Source organism: Lissotriton helveticus, chromosome 3_1 (genome assembly GCF_964261635.1).
Source record: "Lissotriton helveticus chromosome 3_1, aLisHel1.1, whole genome shotgun sequence".
In the NCBI taxonomy this organism is placed as follows: domain Eukaryota; kingdom Metazoa; phylum Chordata; class Amphibia; order Caudata; family Salamandridae; genus Lissotriton; species Lissotriton helveticus.
In genome coordinates this window covers 544,991,002-545,012,386 of record NC_136061.1, presented here as the reverse complement: position 1 = coordinate 545,012,386, position 21,385 = coordinate 544,991,002, and the positions used below count along the sequence as shown (strand labels likewise).

The 21,385-nt window shown below is 45.1% G+C and overlaps 1 protein-coding gene across 1 annotated transcript in view; it reads right to left on the bottom strand.

Moving 5' to 3' along the window:
* Window positions 1-2,033: 2,033 nt before the first annotated feature.
* Window positions 2,034-21,385, bottom strand: part of HSPE1 (heat shock protein family E (Hsp10) member 1) — a 53,069-nt gene continuing 33,717 nt past the window's right edge. The window contains exons 3-4 of the mRNA XM_078680440.1: window positions 2,424-2,513; window positions 2,034-2,331 (exon numbers count right to left, since the gene is read on the bottom strand). Of these exons, the coding sequence (XP_078536566.1) occupies window positions 2,281-2,331; window positions 2,424-2,513 (141 nt within the window). The 3' untranslated portion in view covers window positions 2,034-2,280. The remainder of the gene's footprint in view (window positions 2,332-2,423; window positions 2,514-21,385) is intronic.

The window sequence follows — 21,385 nt, the reverse complement described above, 5'->3', positions numbered from 1 at the left end:
AGGTGTGTATTCTCCTTTTTCTTTATTTGATGGATTCTAGTTTTGCTACGCACACTGCCATCAAGAGCCCATCAAGTGCTAATCGGTTACCAGATTTCTATCGCCGACGTGTTATTCATCAAGCAGCTCGGTAAGAACCTAACAGGGTGCGTCTCGGACAACATGTCGCATTTTGACATGAAAAATTTATCGATTTCTTGATGTTTTAATTATATCATTCCACAGATATCGTTGGGAATCTAGAATCCTATAAGTGATTACAAAACAAACGAAGTGTGGAGGCAACGCAATTTAAAGTATTATCACGGGTAAGAAGGGTATTTAGGCTGCACATTTCTTTGAGAGTTTGCATTTGAGCGGATATGGTCGCCATTACAGCGTTGTCTTTAACCAGTATATATGTATTATTATTCAGGCAGGTCCCTTATCTTGGCGATATAAACTGAAATATTCAAACAGTCAAGATACAATATAAAAATTGAAGAAGCGTGAGAATAGGTTAGTTGCTCTCTCTTTTAATAAAATGCCCTTTCAGAAATGAATTAATTGTCTGAAGCCCTGTACTCCTATAATAATAAATGGTTTCTGTCTTTATTAACAACATTACAGAATCAATTTTATAATCAGACACGTGAACCCCGGTTCAAAGAAGTAGATGGAACATCACTAGCGTCGCATTCCTGACCTATGTGTCATTTCCATTTTTACTTGGGGTAAGTGATAACTAGATGTGTGATCTGAGTCTAGGAAACCTGCTATTAACTGACAGTGACGAAATCAGTGTTAGAAAGAGTATATTCTTCATAGAGGTATCTGTAAAAAAGATAAGCATTCTCTCTGAGATAAAATAGATAGAATATACACTTTCTTGTGTTTTAAACGACCAATATTTCCTCGTAGCGATGATAAGTGGCGACAGATAATAGAAAGCACCGAACTATTAGACTCTTTCCTGTCCTTTCTATCTAATATCTCCTTTGTATCTGTCCTATATGAATCAGATTCATAGCTTTATCCTGAACACCCAAGAAAGATGTAGACATAGAGAATTTTTCATGATAGGGAAATGATAGGGAAATGAATGTATATATTTTTGAGACTATCATGTTTTCTTATAAATAATAATTTGTGAAAATAATGTGCATTACATATCGAGGCATGAAATAATGAGAATATGTATTATTAATACATTATGCCATTAACAAATGTTGGAATTAATTGAAACAATAGCAGGCTACAATAGAGGTGATGTTATGTGATTTATACCTTGCCAAGTTTGGATTATTTTAGGACCTTTGTTGTTTGAACAGTGTTTCCTTGTTTAAATAAAACACATAGCTGATACTAGTCATTTTCAAATCTATTTAGAATTATGTTGAGATAACATTATAACATGTGAGAATGGAAAAATTAAACTATACACTGCTTTATTTTTTTACAGAAAGTTGTAATTTGTCTTGAGAAAGGCGCTGGTCGCCGAAACGCGTCGACACACAACTGACTCTTTTATGTTTACCAATTTTTTATGTGATTATTGATATATACTTAATTTTCATGAAATGTATATTTTTTAGCTATTGTTTATGTGTTTACAATAAAATTGTGTAACTATTTGGAAACTGTTCACTCATTTTGTTGGTCCTTGTATCACTGTGTATTTATTTTATAATTACTGCCTAGGTAGTTTTGTCCACTGATTTATTCCCTGACCTAGGGGTTGACTGTTATATTGTTGCACACAGGGAACCCTTGTTGTTTACAAGTAGAATAATCTACCATCTGCTCGGAGGAGATATGAAATTTACATATTTTAAAGAGAAATTTAAAAAAATCCAGAATAAGCAACAAAAATGATTCAAGCCAATTCAAAACCTTGCAGCACATGAGAATAGTTCAACAGATTGAAAAGCACCAGCATGGACACAAGTTACTGGAAATTGTTTTAACAAACAAAAATGTCTGATGTCAAATCATGGTGGATCTATAGACACACCACAGTTAAAGTTTTTAATTGACTCAGTCACTACAACAGATTGCATAAATGTGTTACATATTTATTATGTTATTGTCAAACAGATACAAAAAAGCACTTGTTCGTTTGACCAATCAGCTATTTTAACACATAATTTCAGCAGTCTGATGTTACCAACAATGATTTTTTTCCAAGAGCATTACGTGCTTATTAAACAAGAAAACATTGACATTATTATATACAAGAAATAACTATTTTAATAACATTCTGGAATGCACATCTTCATAACCGCGGCAGTCCCACCGACATCACTCAGTGTATTTCCCAAGAATATCGGAGTCTCGAAATAGGAAATATTCCTGTAAAGGAAAATTCAGAAATCAGTTTTTCCAGGAAAACGTACACATTTAGTATTTTTAAAAAAAGTAGGCAAAAAGTGACGTGCACAAACCTGGTCATCCAATACAACTTTGGTACCTCCATATTCTGGCAGTAGAATCTTGTCACCGACTTTAACACTTACTGGTTGCAATTCCCCGCTCTAAATTGAATACAAGATTAACAAGTAGCATTAGGGTCCGTGCAAGAACCAAACATTTAACAAAACACATCAGACTTGCATACGGATGGTGAATAGAAATAAGAAAATTGGCAGTGTATATTTTCGTACAGCAAAACTCTTACCAATCCCCATCAATCCGATCAGTCGAGGTAATAGAGGAAATGTCCCTACTATATTACTGAAGAGTACAATGCCAGTTCAGTGGTTCAATTCTACCATCATGGTTTTGCAAACGTCACCAGCGTTATTTTATGGTTCTGCGTCTGCGGGTGTCACTGCATGTTCTTACTCATTAATGCCTTCTCCATGCTCAATTTTACTTGGCTCACTGTTTACCAACACTAGCCAGGTTTAACCCATCTATCCAGCTGTATAGAGAACCTAACTACGGTCAGGGTCACTGTATTTAGCAGATCCCGCAGCTGCTTCAAGAGCTGTGTAATTATGCCATTAATGAATATGACAATGCGGTACATTTTGAAATTTAAAAAAAAAGTGTTCCTAGCACAACTGGTAAAGGGTTACTAAAAACAATGCTTTTGAAATACAAGAGCTCTTTCCACTTTGTAAAGACAAGCAGTCCCTTACCTCGTGGCTGCTTTTTTCAGTGACTAAGAGAGGTGAATATTTCAGGGGACTTGGCTTTCAAGATATACAAGTACACATAGTGTTGTGTTGCTTCAACTCTAGTATTCACCAACTTGCATTATTCTGCATGTTAGATTGGCAACCATCCTGAAATATGGACACAGTCTCAAAGAGAAGAGATCCTGCAATCGCCTATGCCTGGCTGGTGTCTGGGTTGCTGCAAAAAGTTGCTAAAGGCTGTTCTGGATAGACTTATCCGAGGAGCAGAGTGAATGCTTCTGCAAAACGGCACACGACCAGAGATTTGGTTTCTGTGACTAGGACTTGTGTAACAGCAGCTCCAAAACAGAAGTATTAAGAATGGAGGCCTAGGTGAGAGTGCCAGTCAAAGTGCAGTCGGACATTTTAGCGAAAGGAAGCAGAATGCATATAAATCCCTGGACTGGAAGGTGGCGCAGCGCTACGGCAGAGACAACGGCACAGGGAGCTGCACTGTGCCCTGCATACACAGGAAACACAATAGGGCTGAGGTCCCTGTCCGTGCACACGGGACAGGAAATTTCTTTGGTGTTCGCACCAGAGGGATTTCCCTTTTTTTGGCCTCAGGAGGTGGGGAAGAGCTTCCCCAGAAGCCAGAGGCATTTTTTTCTTTGAATGTAATGACAATCGGCGCGCATGGTGTGTTAACGTCATTACATTGACAGTGAAATTTCACTTTCACTGCTTCGGTGCTAGTGGGCATATCTCCTGGGCACTGAAGCATACGGAAGAGGTATCACATGAAAGGGGACAATCGCCCCTTTCCAATGGTACTTTTCCCATAGTGCATCCCTGCTTGGGGATCGCCGCAGGACGACTATCCCAAAGCAGGAACCCACTCTACTAGCCACCAGGGAGTTTCCTTTGGTTGAGGGGAGCAGCTTTTTGGGCAAGGGTCACTCCCTGTTATTGGGGCCTAATTTTGGCAGCTTTCATTCCCTTTAAACAATTGTGGCGTCTGAACTGGCCTCTGGCTGGGGGGAGGGGGAGTGAGAGTGTGTGTGTGTTTTGTTGGTGGCTGGCAATCAGTATGTGTATTGACTTGCTTGAGGAGCGTTTGTAAGTAGTCTGAGTTAGGGGTGTTTGGTGGTGTGACTGGTATGCTAGACCTGTTGGCGCATAAGTGAAGGGCCCCTGAATGGCACCATAAGTAAATGTAAGTGTTGTATAGCATTGGGCCAGCAGCTGGCAATGTGAATGCTTTTCCGTGTCCAACGCATGAAAGACGTGTGAATGGACTGTAAAGCGGTTGGTGCTTTGACACGGCTATACAGCTCACGAGCTGCAAGTCAGTGGTTCTCTATTCTGAAGTTAAAATTATTAATGACTTTTGTGGATTTTATTTCGTAAAGTCATTTGGGAATAAAATCTTTAACCGCATGCGTGCTGCGGTTATTTTTGCGCTGTGCGGCTTTTTTCAAAAAGCCGCGTTACATGACGAGCTGAGCTCGTCATGAGCATGCGAGCGGCGCAAGTCATGACGAGCTCAGCTCGTCATGAGCATGGAAGGGGTTAATAACCATTTACTTACCTTTGTAGCAAATCCAACCAGTATGCCGATGATGGACTAGTGCTTGGGTGTGCAATAATGCTGTTTTAATGATTTTTACTGACAGTGCATACTCTCTCTGTAATGAACCTCTGCCCTCACATCTTTTTGGAAACTGATCACTAAGGGAATAATATGTGGTATGCTTTAAGTGGATCCCCCAAGGTTAACTGCCCAGAAGTCCTTGTAAATGTGATTAATTGGAAAGAAAAAAGAAACATTTATGTGAGGGAAATTTGTGGGATGACTGGGCCGGCACAAATTTCCTAGCACCCAGCATTCCCCAAGGTCTCCTGAGAAAAAGGTTACCTCGCTTGTGCGGGTGAGCCAAATGACCGCGACAGGGAAGGGCCCAAAACCTATTGTGGACATATCAAAATGATCTATTACAAAAAGACCTGGTTTTGCAAGGGGAGCACCTGCATTTTCAGTCCCGCGCTCATCAGCCATCTATGGAAACATATCAAACCCAGACATTTCTGAAACCTAGACATGCGGAGGAGTCCAGGGAGGTGTGGCTTGTGTGGATTCCCCAAAACATTCTTACCCAGAATACCCTGCTAAGATGTAACATTGTATAAAAACACTTTCTATGCATTGCTGTTACGTAAACTACAGGAATGTGCAGGGATCCACACAATTCCTACTACCCAGCGTTCCCCACTTGCCTGGTGTGCCTGGCCCTAGTGCCCACGTCAAGAATGGATCACACCAGGGTCAACAATAGTCCTCATGCAAAGGAACACCACTGGCCCTTTTGTGATCCCCTCCTGTAATGGGCTCTAGGCCCAGGCACACAAGTGGGGGAACTCTGGGTGGTAGGAAGTATGTGGATGCCTGCTTATTCCTGTACTTTACGTCAGAGAAATGTAAGGGAAAGTTTCACCTTTGCAGGGTATTCTGGGTAAGAAAACCTATTTGGGGGTGTGAGTGGGGGGGGCGGTGGGAAGAGGGGGATCCACACAAAGAACACCTCCCTGGACTCCCCTGGATGTCTTTTCAGAAATGTCTGCGTTTTATAGGTTTCCCTACATGGTTGCCGACCCGAGGAATACTTAGTACATCTACCACAGTTACCATAACAATATGTTTTAAGCAAGTTCCTGCCACAGACTCTTGGCCCACCCATACAAGCGAGATACCATTTTCATTGGGAGACTTCGGGACCCATGGGTTGTACGAAATTTGTGTCAGACTGGTGATTAGGCAACTTTCCCACACAGAAATGTGAGGAAATTTTGATTTTAGCTACATTCGAGGTTTGCTGGAGATTAGAAAACATTGGGGGATCCGCACACCACCACTCTTACTCCTCTTGGTGTCTAGTTTTCAGAAATGTCGGTTTGATAGGTTTCCCAAGATGGCCGCCGAGCTCAAGACCGAAAATGCAGGTGTCCCATATGCAAAACTAGGTAATTTTATAATAATTCATCTTGAAGTCACTACAATACTTTGAGCCTTCCCTGTCACTGGCACTTTACCCACCCACAAAAGTGAGAAACCATTTTTCTCGAGAAACTTAGGGGAACGTCGGGTGCTAGGAAATAGGAAATTTGTGGTTCCATGCAGATACCAGAACTTTAACTCACAGGAATACAAGGAAAATGTGTTTAAAGGCAAAGTTTGAGTTTTGTACAAGATTCTGGGTAAAAAAAAAACCTGGTGAGAATCACGCTAGTCACCCCATCCTTGATTTCCCCAAGTGTCGAGTTTTTTAAAAAATGTAGAAGTTTGGGAGGTTTCCCTAAAGCTAGGGCCCAAAATACACAGCTAAGCATTGCAAAAAAAAAAAAAACAACAAAAAAAAGTTTTCAGTGGAAAAATGTAAGGTATCCATGTTGTGTTTTGGGTCGTTTTTTGTTGTTGCGGTCACTAGGCCTACCCACACAAGTGAGGGACCATTTTATCAGAAGACCAAGAGGTAGTTTGTGACTCCCCAGAGATTCCAGAAATTTCCATCCCAGCAATGTGAAGAAAATGTGTTTTTAGTCAAGTTTGCATGGGATTCTAGGCAAGAAAACTTGGTGGGAGGAACACAAGTAACGCACCCTGGATTCTCCTAGGTTTCTAGTTTTAAAAAACGTACAGGTTTGCTAGGTTTTCCTAGGTGCCAACTGAGTTAGAGCCCAAAATCCACAGGTAGGCACACTTAAAAAAAAAGGTCCGTTTTCAGAGAAAAACTGTTATGTATCTATGTAGAGTTTTGGGGCCTTTCCTGTCATGGGTACTAGCCCTGACCACACGAGGTACCATTTTTATCAGGAGACTTAGGGGAACATAGAATAGCAGAATATATGTTATTACCAATTGTATTTCTCTGCATGCGTGCCTTCCAAAAGTAAGCCAGTATGTAAGAAAGACGACATTCTGAGAAACGTACTCTAATTCACATGCTACTCTGGGTACCCACAAATTTGGAGTTATGCAAATAAACACTGCTTCAAAACTGTATCTTGTGCCCATTTTGGAAAAACATAGGTTTCATTTTTAATTCTTTATATTTGTTTACATATGAATTGCGCTACACCCGGTACAAAAAAAAACAAACAAAAAAAAACACAGCAAGGAGGCCTAGCAGCGAGAGGGTTAATGTACAGGCAGAGAAGGAGCTAAATGAACGGGCACAAAAAAGTTTGAGTAGGTTACCATGATAGATTTATAGAGATACTTCACTTGTATCACAATGGAAATAAGAGTAGGGAGAAGCTTATGGACTTAGCTGTCCGAATGAAGAATGGCTGCATTACACTGGTTCTACTAGTCTCTAAATAACAGATCTCAATCGGTGCAGCTGCCTCCTTTTAAATCCAGTCCCAAAGAACTGCATTGCGGAGTCCCGCAGGGCTCTTTGAGCCCTACAATGGTCAATATATATTTGACACCACTAGCTAATATTGTGGGGAAAAAAGATTTGAAGTCATCCTGTAAACCAACACTGACCGAATTGCACTGGCCGAAAACCCACACATCCACAGAGCCAGAGCAGGCGGAAGATCCTTCTCACATTGAAGCCGTGACCTGGAACGAGCTACCGGCAGACATCAGACACCCCCCCCCCTCCCTGAACACCTTCAGGAAGACCCTAAAGACCTGGCTCTTCGGCTAAACAGATCTGCGGACAGGCCCCCCCAACCCCCTCACGGGTGAACTTCTCTCAATTGATAAGCAAGATGAAATAAGGAACAGTTTGGCCGAGTTCTTGTCGGAGGTAACAGAATGAGTGCATGCTCAATGTTAAACAAAACGTGACAAATCTGAAGTTTTATTGTTTGGAGGTACTGAAAAACTTTGGAATGAACTATGGTGGCCAGCCAAATTGGGCCTGGCACCTACACCCAACAAGCATTTGCAATGCAATAGGTCTCGCATTTTGAAGAGTTGGAGCCATTGGCGTGGTAAATGATAATTGTTTTTACTTATATATTATGGTTTGGATTGTAGTGGATATATGTGGATTAGGTATAGAGAGGCCACCAAATGACAGAGGGATGAAAAACAAGCAAAGCATTTAAACAGCACAGCTAAATGATGTGAAGAAATACTTCATTTACAATTAAAATGTGAATAAGGAGACCGCTGCAGAGGACATGTTTGTGACTTACTCTCCGGTAAAGTAATGAGAGAGAAACAGCAGCACAATAAATGGAAATTCATTACCGAACTACTTGAAAAGTAGCCGAACAAACAGATTATAAAATCTAATTAAGGCTGCATGAACTATAAAGATACTGACACTACAGACCGTTTTGTTTCTAGTAAAACTCTACACTGCACGTAAACCCGACACCGTCGCAGGTTTTTGTGTGGTTTTATGTACCCCAAATCAAAGCCTTTCTTTTAGGCTAAAGTGAAGTCGTTAATTCTAGGAAAACACCGCTTGAAGAAAGCTTGCCAGTCAGAAGTGTGGTCAATGCAAGAATAATGTCAAATTGCGTGCAATTTGGCAGTATACAAATTCGAATAAACTAAAACTATAAGAGTAACTGTTAAGAGCGTGCTACAAAAGGGGTGTGACACTTTTCACAAGAGGAGTTACATTCAGCTTTATACAAAAAGGTCAACCTTAACCTTAGCAGGCGATAGACTTGCAGAATATTGCTCAAAGAAACAAAGGCATGAAAATGAATGTAAACAAGCATACCTAGGTTAGGAAGTTGACTATCTAGGTTGGTCAATGCTGATAAATACTTAACCACCACACTGCAAGGTAGAGTACTGAATAAAGGAAACGGGGGCCCAGGTGCAAGCATAGCACTTGAAAGGAAGGGCCCTTCTTTCTGTTGTGTTTACCGAGGGGGAGTCCTATTCAACAACTCTTCCAAGTGCTCTTTAGCACATACATTAACCCTCTATCTTACTGGAAATAGAGCCACTTAGCAGGTTACACTTGGATTTCTGAAGCAGATACACAACCCATAGCTAGATTGGAGTTACTGAGCTGAACTACACACTGATCTTGGCAGTAGTGTCAATAAATCTAGGAGCTATCTAGCTAGGATTCCAACTACTGACCTAACCTACCGGTTACACAAAAACGCCTCCAGGAGTACATTATTAACCGACTATGCTATGTCACGGGGATTTGAGACAAATCGGAAATCTGCGCAGCAGGCACATAAACCCACCAGCTATCTCCTTGTGTGGAAGCTCCCGGACTCCCCTACTTACCCTGTGGACTGGGCCCTGTGGTGCCAGCTGCTCCGCCGCTGATCCTGTGATCCTCGGCAGCCCAGGGGAGCAGGGTTTAATACCAAGGGCCCGAGAGGGGTGGGGTTGGTGGTGAGCCGACGCCAGTGCACGGACCGCTGGACTAGTGAGCCCACGGACTGCAGTAAATGATTGACCATGGGGGAGGGGTGCTTCCATGGCAGGCCCTTGGCACTTGGCCGCCACCATTTCTCTGACAACCCTGGATGTTGTGCTTCTGGTGGGCTGCGTGATGTACCCGGAATTAGGCGGCACCGGGGCCCTGCTGCATCTCAAATGCGCATTTAATGCCCCCATAGCGGGCCGCTAATGCTATCAGAAAGGGTGTCACTGTGTGGGAGAAAACGCTGCTGGATGGTATCTTAGTGGTAAAAACGCGCTGCTGGACGGTGTCTTTCTGGTGGACAACATGCTGCCGGACGGGGTCTTTGTGCTGGATGTTTCTTAAACAAATGCTTTCCCACCAATGTCTGCTCAGCCTCCACCCCCATAGGACTCCGATTGCACACCCAGGCATGAAACTGCTAGAGTGCCTTAAACTGGCCTCTGCATTAAATATGCTGCTACTATGGTGGCACTGCGCGAGCGCCGGACCTTGCAGTGAATGTAAACACTGTTGCCCAGCTTCTGGTGTTTCAATGCAAACTTCACTCCTTTCTGCTGATGTTCCCGAGTGGGGACCCTAGTCAGATCCACAGTGCTTAGGCGCAGCTGTTCCACACCTTAAGCCTGCCACTCCTCAGCTGTGTAATAGGACATGGCGATAACGCCTCGGATATTCTCCTTTTCCACCAGCCGGCGGCTCACGCCCCGGAAGGACAGAGCCCACAGCAACACGGTTTCGTCGGTGCAGTCGTACCACCTCCACAGCGAGGCCTTCTCCAGCAGCACGTTATAAAGCAGCGAGGGGTAGAAGATGATGCGCGCCACGGCAGCCGCCATGGAAGGGGTGGGGCCAGGACTGAGAGCGCATCGGTGGGGTCTGCAGTGAGGCTTTTTTTCAGCACCCTCGTCTGTTGTCTTTATGTAGGGGGATCTGTAGCTTGCTGTGAAAGTGAAAGGGATATGCGAGTATTGCGCGCGCACGAGCGAGGCTCTTGGGAGAGCGCTGTAAGGCTTTAAACAAGCATTGGCCGCACGCGTGCCTCGAGCTTAGAGTAAAAAACAAGTCAGCCTGGAGCACGCCTTGGAAGAGATGCGGGAGGGCAGGAGCGTGACGCCGTGAGCGTGCACGTTGGCGCTCCCTGCGGCTTGTGCGTTCACAGACCAGTGTCTGCTCGTGCACCGGTCTGTACCACTTGGGGAGGCAAGATAACGACAATAAGGCTCGCTAGCGCTTCGCGCTGCAACGCCAGGCGAGCCCTAAAAAGGTGGCAAAAAATGTGGAGTTTCTTACTGATAACACGTTGTCCCTACAAGAACAAGTAACCAGGGTTCAAGGGACCAGTTTCGGACTATTACACATTATCAGGAAACCATTCCGATGGATCCAAGTAGCTTGTAGAAATATAATCCAAGCTTTAATTCCAAGTAGGATTAACTATGACAATGCATTATATGTTGACAGGGCTGATTTTTTGTTCTCAAGCTCCCAGCTGTTCAAAACACAGCTGCCAGACGAATTTGTAATAAAGACAAACACAGTTCAGCATCACCTTGCCTTGCCTTGGCCAGCTTCATTGGTTACCAGTCCACAAACTAGCAATGTTTAAGCTACTATGCCAAACGCACAGTGCACTTCATGGAATGGCCCCATGACGTTACTAAACAAAGTAAACTTCTATCAACTCAACCGGAATCTTAGATCAGCCACCAAGGCATTGATAGCTTGGAATTAAAAAAAGAAAAACTCCTGGATGAGTGGACTCTCCTTAACCTTTTAGTCTCCACCCATTGGAACAGGCTCCCTCGGGATCTGCTATTCAACCCAATTTGTGGACATTCCGAACTTTTTTTTAGGACATTGCTGTATTCTCCTTAGGTCTCTTTCAGATCCAGTAATTGACTGAATAGCGCCATGATACCCCTTTGGGGAGGAGTTGTGCGCTTTGTAAATTTAAAAATACAAATAGTTAGCCAGAAAGGGACAAAAATACAATTGATGGCTAGGAATTGACGGTCATATAGAATTTATTAAATTCTAATTTTCTACTAACAAAAGACTGATAACAGATCTGAACTTAACTGACAAAATGGTGAAGGATAAACCACAGAGAAAAAAAAAGATATTGCATTACACTTCTGCAACACGATAAAGAGAAAAGATTAATGCGCTAGCTCTTAACCATCTGTTGATTCGATTGGTGTGGTGCAGCACTGGGATTCAAAATGGACACGATCTCTATTGATAGGACTTTGCTGACAGCCAACTTGGGAAAAGTAGCTGTTGCAAAGTCATCCTGTGCCCTGAGCACCCCCCAACTTTTTGCTGACTGGAACTGGTGGTAACTGACTCTGACTGACCCTGTGCTCTGTTTAACCAGGCCCAGGGCCAGTGCCAAGCTAAAAGGAACACATTAGAACACAGTTAAGACACCCAACATACACTAGGGTACACTATAGTATGGTGGGGTACCCCTGTAGTTGGCATGACCTACCACCTAGGCCCCTAGTATGTAATAGGGCAGGGGATTGAAACTACCTAGAAGTCTCCAGTATCCTGGGGCATGGCAGTTTAGAGGCCAGCATATTCTCTGCACCAGCATGTGTGCAGTGCTGAAGCCTGAGGTCAGTTTAAAATCTGCACTGGTGGCCAGGACAGCTTTTAAACCTTAAATTGTGCCCAAACTCGACTTTGAGGGTAGGGGCCCTTAAAAATTAAAAACCTACCATGTTTTGGCATATTAGGGACCCCCAAGGTCACCCCTAGGTATCCCAGAGGGGGGGGGTCAGTTATCTATAAGGAGTGCCCTTATAAAATGAGTTTTTAGAAGCCTGGGTAAAGTGAAATTTTATATTTCACTCCCCACATTGTCTTAAAGAGGTGCTCAAATTCGACTTTGATGCTGGAAGAATTGGATAAGGGTGATCTGCAATATTTCTGCAGATTCAGAACCCCTGAAGACTCCCCTCGTTGCACAGGGGGTGGGGGTCCGGTAGAAATTAGGGAAATACTTATAAAATATGGTTTTATAAGCCCTGGTGCTACAAAAGTGGCGCAAGTCATTTTCCCCATTGCAAACCACATGGCCCATAGGTTAAAATGGTAGGAAGTGATTGATTAATACATATTGATAGGAGAGGACTAGCCGGACCATTCAAAGACTTCCCAGAATGGTCGTAGTAAATCCAACAATATTATATTGTTGAATTTCTCCTAAAGTGTACATACAATAAGTTATGAGACTTTCTTGTTTGTGAGTCCAAATTCAGCCTTTCAGTGGTCTGCCCTGATTGGTCAGATTTAAGTGGATTAGCCAGGCTGCTGGGAGGGCAGTGATCTCTTCTATAGGAATTCCAGGCCTGGAGGTGGCGTCGTAAACTACGCTCTTCAAAGGCAAGAGGGGAGGCCTGGGTTTTAGTCCACAATGACAGTTGTGACCCAGAGTCAGGACTAGGCTTAAGAAAGGAATTTGCATATGTTACTGGGATGGTCCATGGAAATGAGATATCCCAGGGGGTGTGTTTAGCCAGCTCTTACCTCCTTGCTGGAAAATCAGCCATTATGGATTTGGAAGGATGATGCATTCTGGGACAAACTAATGACACTCCACAGGATGTGGTCATAACTAGGAGGAGTTGCCTTGCTCTCATTGGTCAGCAGTGACCTGGTGCTTGACCCAGAGAATTTTGAATAAGTATCTGAGAGGGGCAGAGCCCTCCAGATCTGCTGCTTGAAACTGAATGAAGCAAGAAGTGCCCTGCTGCGAAGTTTGCTGTGCAAAGATTTCTACGGCCTGACCTCTGAACACTGCACCAAGTAAAACTGCAGCCCTGTGGATTACCTTGCTGCCCAAAAGACTCAAGAGTGGAAACTCCCTGCAAGCTACAGGTTAACAGAGCTCACCTGGACAGCCCCCCAAAGAATTCCAAGCCTGGAGTACAGTGGATTTGTAAGGGGTTTTGTTCAAGTGGATTGCGGAATTGAAGTTTCACACTTTCAAGGACCCTCTTGGAGATTCCAGAACCTTGGATTGTGTGTTGGATACTTTGGGACCTGCAAGCAGAACGCCAGGAAGGTGTTCTAACTGGACCCCGCTTGCTGAAGAAGGCGGCCCACTGCAGTGGTGAGAATTCTTCAGAACAATTTATAAAGGTGTGTCCCTGACAGAGCAAACAAAAAGACTTAAAGGGGCGCTGTTGGTTTCTAAGCACTAGAAAGTGACTCATCTTAAAAAATTCATATATCCGGTTCCCTCCAGTGGATTATTTTCGTTGTGGTGTCATTTAAAAGATAAAAATATTAACTATTTTTATAAATTGGTGTTGGATTTTTATTTTGTGTTGTGTTTTATTGACTGAAATGGTGTTTTTAAATGCTTTACATGCCTGTCTTTGAAGTTAAGCCTGTCTGCTCGCAGCCACGTTACCAAGGGTTGAGCAAAGGAATCATTTTTTAAGACCTATGCTGAGTCCTATCATGTGTTAGTGGCCTTATTGCCAGTGGCAGACCTACATTTACCCCTACCAATAACCCACTTTCCAACATTTGGTGTTCAGCGGTGCGGATGAGGACTTGTGTTTAAAAAGTACACCTTTCAGTGAATATTTTAAGATTATAAAAATCCTCTAAATTGCCTTAGAACAAAACTTTTGAGTTTGATTTTTCGAATTTGGACTAAACTGTTTTTAATCCATTGTTTTGATTTTTCCATATTGTTCTAAGTCTATTGTGCCTAGATTTTGTGACCCAAAACTAGGGAACCATGGAGCTGGACCTGGCTAAACTGTCCCAGTTTAAGATGGCAGAGCTTAGGGAACAGTGTAGGCTTTGGGGGCTGCGTCCTGCAAAGAAGACGAGGAAGGCAGGGTTGCTTGAGTCCCTAAAGGCCTGGGCCAGGGCAGCGGAGGAGAACCCAAGGGGGTGGGAAGATGTTTCCCCCAACCTCACCCGAGCAGGGGGTGAGGATGAGACCTTTCCATTGTGACTAGTGTTAGCCAGGTGAATCAAGGGGGTGGTGGGAGTGGGGAAGGGTCCCCTACTCAGGCACCACTACTGTCCCTTGCAGAGAGACAGCTTCAGGCTCAATTAGAGTTGATTGCCTTGGAGAAGGAGAAATTTGAATTGGCTAAGAGAAATTGGGAGAGGGAGGAGAAAGGGAATGGTGGCAGCGAAAGTGAAGAAGATGCTGAAATGTCTAGGGGTGGTAGATTTGAACCTAAACATCCCAAAGGCATAGTACCCAAGTACACTGAGGGGGATGACATTGACAAGTGGCTAGCAGCTTTTGAGAGGGCCCTTAAAATGAGTAGGGTTCACTCTAGGTATTGGGGTGCACTCCTGTGGGAGTTGATTCCAGTAGCTGGGAGGGATAGGCAACTGAGCCTGAAGGGAGAGGATGCAGAATCATACCAGCAGATGAAGGCATGCTTAGTCAAGCGATTTGGTCTGACTCCAGAACAGTACAGGGTGAAGTTTAGAGGCACGCAGAAATTGAGTTCAAAGTCTTGGGTAGACTTTGTGGACGTTTCAGTAAAGGCACTGGAAGGCTGGATTTTTGGTAACAAAGTTGACACATATGAGGGATTGTATAATTTGTTTTTGAAGGAACACATTTTGACTCATTGTGTAGAAGAGAAGTTACGCCAGTATCTAGTGGACTCTAAGCTGACAGACCCCAGAGAGCTGGGGGAATCAGCTGATGAGTGTGTGAGAACCCGGGTTTTCATTCAGCATCAGGGGGGTGACCAGAAGAAAGGAGGACAGGTCCCTCCCCAGGGGAAAGCCCAGGGAAATGAAGGTCAAAATCCTAAGGAGTCCTCCAAAGACCCACAAAAACCTGCACAAGGAGGGGGGGCCCCGAGCCAACCCAAATTCAAAGGGAGGGGGTTTCAGGGAAAGCCTGGTAGGTTCTTTGATCCCTCAAAGGTGGGTAAGTGCTTTGACTGTAACCAGCCAGGGCATAAGCAGGGAGATGCTGTCTGCGCCAAGAAGCTCCCCCCTAAGGGGCCATCCACAGGGATTGCCAGTGTCAGTGTAGGGGTGGAGGGTGGTGTACAGAACAGGCAGGTGGTGGAAGCAACCTTAGTGTCCCTGGGTGGGGTGAGTATTGCCACCCTTGCTGCCTTACCTCCAAACATGGACAAGTACAGGCAGAGGCCTAAAGTGAATGGGACTGAGATTGAGGCTTTCAGAGACACTGGGGCTAGTGTAACTATGGTCCTGGATAAACTGGTGCCGCCAGAGAGGTTGTTACCTGGTGAGTTTCACCAGGTGACATATGCAGACAGCACTTCCAAACTCCATCCCATGGCTGTGGTAGATTTGGAATGGGGAGGTGTGACAGGCCCTATGAAGGTAGCTGTGTCAAAGGTGCTTCCAGTCCAGTGTTTACTGGCCAATGATCTTGATGCCTCTGCGTGGTCAGAGGTGGCGAGAGGACTCCATATGAAAATATTGGAGCTCCCTGAGTGGGTATGTGCTGTGACTAGGTCACAGACTAGCCAGAAGGGAGGGGCTGGACACTTGGACACTGGAACAAAGGGCCAAGCATCCAAGGACAAGGGCACTGGGTCTGGTGAGCCAGCCCAGGGAACTCCAGAGGTGCAGGAAGAATCTAACCCTGATGGGGAGGATCTGGCCTGTGAGGGAGGGACTCCATCCCTGCCAGAGCGGTCAGATTTGGCATAACTGACAGGAGCAGGTGGACCCTCCAGAGAAGAGTTCAGTCAGGGACAGCGTGACTGTCCCACCCTTGAGAGCTTGAGGCGGATTGCTTCTAAGCAAGAGGAAGGGGATGACAGTGGGTTTCACAAACTCTACTGGGAAGGTGGACTGCTTTATACTGAGGCCAGAAACCTCAAGGAGGGGGCCACCAGGAGATTGGTGGTGCCCCAGAAGTACAGAGAGTTCATCCTGACTTTGAGTCACGATATCCCCTTGGCAGGACATTTGGGACGGACAAAGACATGGAACCGGTTGGTGAACCATTTCTACAGGCCCAATAGGTCTGAAAAGGTAAAGGAGTTTTGCAGCTCCTGTGTCACCTGTCAGGCCAGTGGCAAGGCAGGGGGCAAGACAAAGGCTCCCCTAATACCACTGCCAGTGGTTGGGATTCCTTTTGAAAGGGTGGGGAGTGACATTGTTGGTCCCCTGGACCCACCTACTGCATCAGGGAATAGGTATATCTTAGTGGTAGTTGACCATGCTACTAGATACCCTGAAGCCATACCTCTTAGAACCATTGATGCACCTGCAGTGGCTAGAGCACTGCTTGGCGTGTTCACCAGAGTGGGTTTTCCAAAAGAGGTGGTGTCAGATAGGGGCACGAACTTCCTGTCCAGCTATCTGACTGCTATGTGGGATGAGTGTGGTGTCAACTACAAGTTCACCACCCCCTATCACCCACAAGGAAATGGTCTTGTTGAGCGATTCAACAAAACCCTGAAGGGCATGATAAATGGGTTGTCAGAGAAACTCAGGAGGAGATGGGATGTTCTCCTCCCATGCTTACTGTTTGCCTACAGGGAAGTGCCACAGAAAGGGGTTGGTTTCAGTCCTTTTGAGCTGGTGTTTGGACACCCTGTGAGGGGGCCATTGAGCCTGCTTAGAGAGTCTTTAGAGAAGCCTCTTAAAGAAGCGAAGGACAATGTGCTTGATTATGTGCTAGGCCTGAGATCTAGAATGGCGGAGTACATGTACAAGGCAAACAGGAAACTGGAGGCCAGCCAGGAGCTCATGAAGCACTGGTATGATCAAAAGGCTACTATGCCTGAGTATACTCCAGGACAGTTGGTGTGGGTGTTGGAGCCTGTGGCTCCCAGGGCACTCCATGACAAGTGGAGTGGGCCCTATCCAATCTTAGAAAAGAAGGGTGAGGTTACCTATTTGGTTGACCTTGGCACCCCCAGGAACCCTCACAGGGTCCTGCATGTGAATAGATTGAAACCACACCATGACAGGGCAGACATGACCATGTTACTGGCCACTGATGAGGGTGTGGAGGAGGAAACAGAGCCTGTGCCCGACCTCCTCTCCACCAATGTGCAAGATGGGTACGGGGAGGGAGTTGTGCTCTCTCCCAAGTTGACAGACCAGCAGCACAGAGACTGTAAGCAGGTGCTGGAGCAGTTTGCTGGCCTGTTCTCTCTGACCCCAGGCATCACTGAGTGGTGTGTGCACCACATTGACACTGGTGACAGCCGACCTGTCAAAAATAAAATGTACAGGTCGTCTGACCATGTCAGAGCCAGCATTAAAGCTGAGGTTGCTAAGATGCTGGTGCTGGGGGTAATTGAACCGTCTGAGAGTCCATGGGCCAGTCCAGTGGTACTGGTACCTAAACCTAATCCTCAGGGGGGACCCAAGGAGTTAAGGTTCTGTGTGGACTACAGAGGTTTGAATGCAGTCACAAAGACGGACGCGCACCCTATACCTAGAGCTGATGAGCTCATTGATAGGTTAGGGGCTGCTAAGTACCTGAGTACTTTTGATTTGACTTCAGGTTACTGGCAGATTGCCCTCACTGATGGAGCAAAGGAGAGGTCTGCATTCTCCACACCAGAGGGACATTATCAGTTCAAGGTAATGCCCTTTGGATTAAAGAGTGCACCTGCCACCTTCCAAAGGTTGGTGAACAGGGTCTTGTCTGGGTTGGAACAGTTCAGTGCAGCTTACCTGGATGATATAGCTGTATACAGTTCTACCTGGGGGGATCACTTAAACCACCTAAGGGAAGTGCTTCAGGCCATGCAGCAGGCAGGCCTGACTATTAAGGCAAGCAAGTGCCAAATAGGGCAGAGTTCTGTGGTGTACCTGGGCCACCTGGTAGGTGGGGGCCATGTACAGCCTCTCCAAGCTAAAATCCAAACTATTTTGGATTGGACAGCTCCTGTTACCCAGACTCAGGTAAGGGCATTCCTTGGACTGACAGGGTACTATAGAAGGTTTGTTCAAAATTATGGGACCATTGTGGGGCCCCTAACAGAACTGACTTCTAAAAAAAGAGGCCCAAAAAGGTGATTTGGACCCCCAGAGTGTCAGAAGGCTTTTGACACTCTGAAAGCTGCTATGTGTTCAGCACCAGTGTTACTGGCCCCTAACTACACAAAGGAATTTGTAGTTCAGACTGATGCTTCAGACAAGGGATTGGTGCAGTTTTGTCACAGCTGACTGAAGGGAGCCTTGACCAGCCAGTTGCCTTTATTAGCAGGAGGCTTCTTCCCAGAGAGCAGAGGTGGAGTGCCATTGAGAGAGAGGCTTTTGCTGTGGTGTGGTCACTGAAAAAGTTGAGAGACCATATTTGTTTGGGACTCACTTTCGTGTTCAAACTGACCACAGGCCTCTCGTGGCTCATGCAGATGAGAGGGGAGAATCCCAAGCTGTTAAGGTGGTCCATTTCCCTACAGGGAATGGACTTTACAGTGGAACACAGACCTGGGGTTGCCCATGCCAATGCAGATGGACTTTCCAGGTTTTTCCACTTAGCCGATGAGGACTACCAGGGTGTAGGTTAGTAACCCATCACCTTTCGTTTGGGGGGGCTATGTTGCAAAGTCATCCTGTGCCCTGGGCACCCCCCAACTTTTTGCTGACTGGAACTGGTGGTAACTGACTCCGACTGACCCTGGGCTCTGTTTAACCAGGCCCAGGGCCAGTGCCACGCTAAAAGGAACACATTAGAACACAGTTAAGACACCCAACATACACTAGGGTACACTATAGTATGGTGGGGTACCCCTGTAGTTGGCATGACCTACCACCTAGGCCCCTAGTATGTAATAGGGCAGGGGATTGAAACTACCTAGAAGTCTCCAGTATCCTGGGGCATGGCAGTTTAGAGGCCAGCATATTCTCTGCACCAGCATGTGTGCAGTGCTGAAGCCTGAGGTCAGTTTAAAATCTGCACTGGTGGCCAGGACAGCTTTTAAACCTTAAATTGTGCCCAAACTCGACTTTGAGGGTAGGGGCCCTTAAAAATTAAAAACCTACCATGTTTTGGCATATTAGGGACCCCCAGGGTCACCCCTAGGTATCCCAGGGGTGGGGGGTCAGTTATCTATAAGGAGTGCCCTCATAAAATGAGTTTTTAGAAGCCTGGGTAAAGTGAAATTTTACATTTCACTCCCCACATTGTCTTAAAGAGGTGCTCAAATTCGACTTTGATGCTGGAAGAATTGGGTAAGGGTGATCTGCAATATTTCTGCAGATTCAGAACCCCTGAAGACTCCCCTAGTTGCACAGGGGGTGGGGGTCCTGTAGAAATTAGGGAAATACTTATAAAATATGGTTTTATAGGCCCTGGTGCTACAAAAGTGGCACAAGTCATTTTCCCCATTGCAAACCACATGGCCCATAGGTTAACATGGTAGGAAGTGATTGATTAATAAATATTGATAGGAGAGGACTAGCCGGACAATTCAAAGACTTCCCAGAATGGTCGTAGTAAATCCAACAATATTATATTGTTGAATTTCTCCTAAAGTGTACATACAATAAGTTATGAGACTTTCTTGTTTGTAAGTCCAAATTCAGCCTTTCAGTGGTCTGCCCTGATTGGTCAGATTTAAGTGGATTAGCCAGGCTGCTGGGAGGGCAGTGATCTGTTCTATAGGAATTCCAGGCCTGGAGGTGGCGTCGTAAACTACGCTCTTCAAAGGCAAGAGGGGAGGCCTGGGTTTTAGTCCACAATGACAGCTGTGACAGAGTCAGGACTAGGCTTAAGAAAGGAATTTGCAGATGTTACTGGGATGGTCCATGGAAATGAGATATCCCAGGGGGTGTGTTTAGCCAGCTCCTACCTCCTTGCTGGAAAATCAGCCATTATGGATTTGGAAGGATGATGCATTCTGGGACAAACTAATGACACACTCCACAGGATGTGGTCATAACTAGGAGGAGTTACCATGCTCTCATTGGTCAGCAGTGACCTGGTGCTTGAGACCCAGAGAATTTTGAATAAGTATCTGAGAGGGGCAGAGCCCTCCAGATCTGCTGCTTGAAACTGAATGAAGCAAGAAGTGCCCTGCTGCGAAGTTTGCTGTGCAAAGATTTCTACGGCCTGACCTCTGAACACTGCACCAAGTAACACTGCAGCCCTGTGGATTACCTTGCTGCCCAAAAGACTCAAGAGTGGAAACTCCCTGCAAGCTACAGGTTAACAGAGCTCACCTGGACAGCCCCCCAAAGAATTCCAAGCCTGGAGTACAGTGGATTTGTAAGGGGTTTTGTTCAAGTGGATTGCGGAATTGAAGTTTCACACTTTCAAGGACCCTCTTGGAGATTCCAGAACCTTGGATTGTGTGTTGGATACTTTGGGACCTGCAAGCAGAACGCCAGGAAGGTGTTCTAACTGGACCCCGCTTGCTGAAGAAGGCGGCCCACTGCAGTGGTGAGAATTCTTCAGAACAATTTATAAAGGTGTGTCCCTGACAGAGCAAACAAAAAGTATCTTAAAGGGGCGCTGTTGGTTTCTAAGCACTAGAAAGTGACTAATCTTTAAAAATTCATATATCAGGTTCCCTACAGTGGATTATTTTCGTTGTGGTGTCATTTAAAAGATAAAAATATTAACTATTTTTATAAATTGGTGTTGGATTTTTATTTTGTGTTGTGTCTTAATTATTTACTGAAATTGTGTTTTTAAATGCTTTACATGCCTGTCTTTGAAGTTAAGCCTGTCTGCTCGCAGCCACGTTACCAAGGGTTGAGCAAAGGAATAATTTTCTAAGACCTATGCTGAGTCCTATCATGTGTTAGTGGCCTTATTGCCAGTGGCAGACCTACATTTGCCCCTACCAATAACCCACTTTCCAACAGTAGCTGATAGAGCGATGGTGACAGGCAGTGAAGGAGATCATAATAAAAATA